The sequence below is a fragment of the Trypanosoma theileri genome, assembly GCF_002087225.1.
Source record: "Trypanosoma theileri isolate Edinburgh chromosome Unknown TM35_Tth_94_V1, whole genome shotgun sequence".
NCBI classification, from domain to species: Eukaryota; Euglenozoa; class Kinetoplastea; order Trypanosomatida; family Trypanosomatidae; genus Trypanosoma; species Trypanosoma theileri.
The window spans coordinates 1,578-2,310 of NW_021639936.1; the positions used below are offsets into that span (position 1 = coordinate 1,578).

Sequence of the window (733 nt, forward strand, 5' to 3'; positions counted from 1 at the left end):
GCGGTGGGATATTCATCTCTCGCATCGCACTAACTATTCGATCATGGTCTACAGTATCGAAAGCTTTGGCGTAGTCGACGAATACTGCACCTGTATGCGAATCAGGGGTGGGTCTGGTGAGGGCTGCGCGTTGGTGTAATAGTTGATCCAATGTAGAGTGGAGAGGTCTAAATCCAGATTGTTGATGGGTCAGCTTGGTTTCAATAACATCTCTAATGCGGGCTGCAATGATCCGTTCCATTAATTTGGACAGACAGCTAGTGAGAGTAACTGGTCTGAATGAATCCAAGTCGGTGGCCTTCTTCCCTGGTTTAAGAAGTGGTACAATAATGCCTACTTTCCAAGAGACTGGAACTACACCCGTACGGAGACTCTCGTTGAAGAGGGCAAGAGTCTCTGCTTTGGCACGAGGTCCCAAGTGTTGGAGTGCCTCGCCGTAGATACCGTCTGGACCTGCGGCCGTCCCTTTAGGAAGGAGACGCTGTGCCCGTTCCAGTTCTGCTGCTGTAATGGGGATGAAGTCTGCATCGGTGACTGGAATGGGCGGTGGAGGGTGGGAATGTGGGTGCCGTTTAGCTAGTCGTGAATATAAAGGGATAAAGTGCTTGGCTTTCTGATTGTATGTGAGTGCCGTATTCTTAATCTTTATCGCCGGGGTACTGAGGGGTCGCGGGGCGTAAATCCTCTTCAAAATGTTCCAACAGCAGCCGTCTGCCACGGCCATGTTATTACA

The 733-nt window shown here is 50.3% G+C and overlaps 1 protein-coding gene across 1 annotated transcript; it reads right to left on the reverse strand.

The window, feature by feature from the left end:
* Nucleotide 1: 1 nt before the first annotated feature.
* On the reverse strand, nucleotides 2-724 carry TM35_000941010 (Tbingi protein; the record flags this gene model as incomplete). Its single annotated transcript, XM_029031522.1, has 1 exon — nucleotides 2-724. A coding segment is annotated over one exon (723 nt), but the record flags the coding sequence as incomplete, so codon positions are not given.
* Between the last annotated feature and the right edge of the window lie 9 nt (nucleotides 725-733).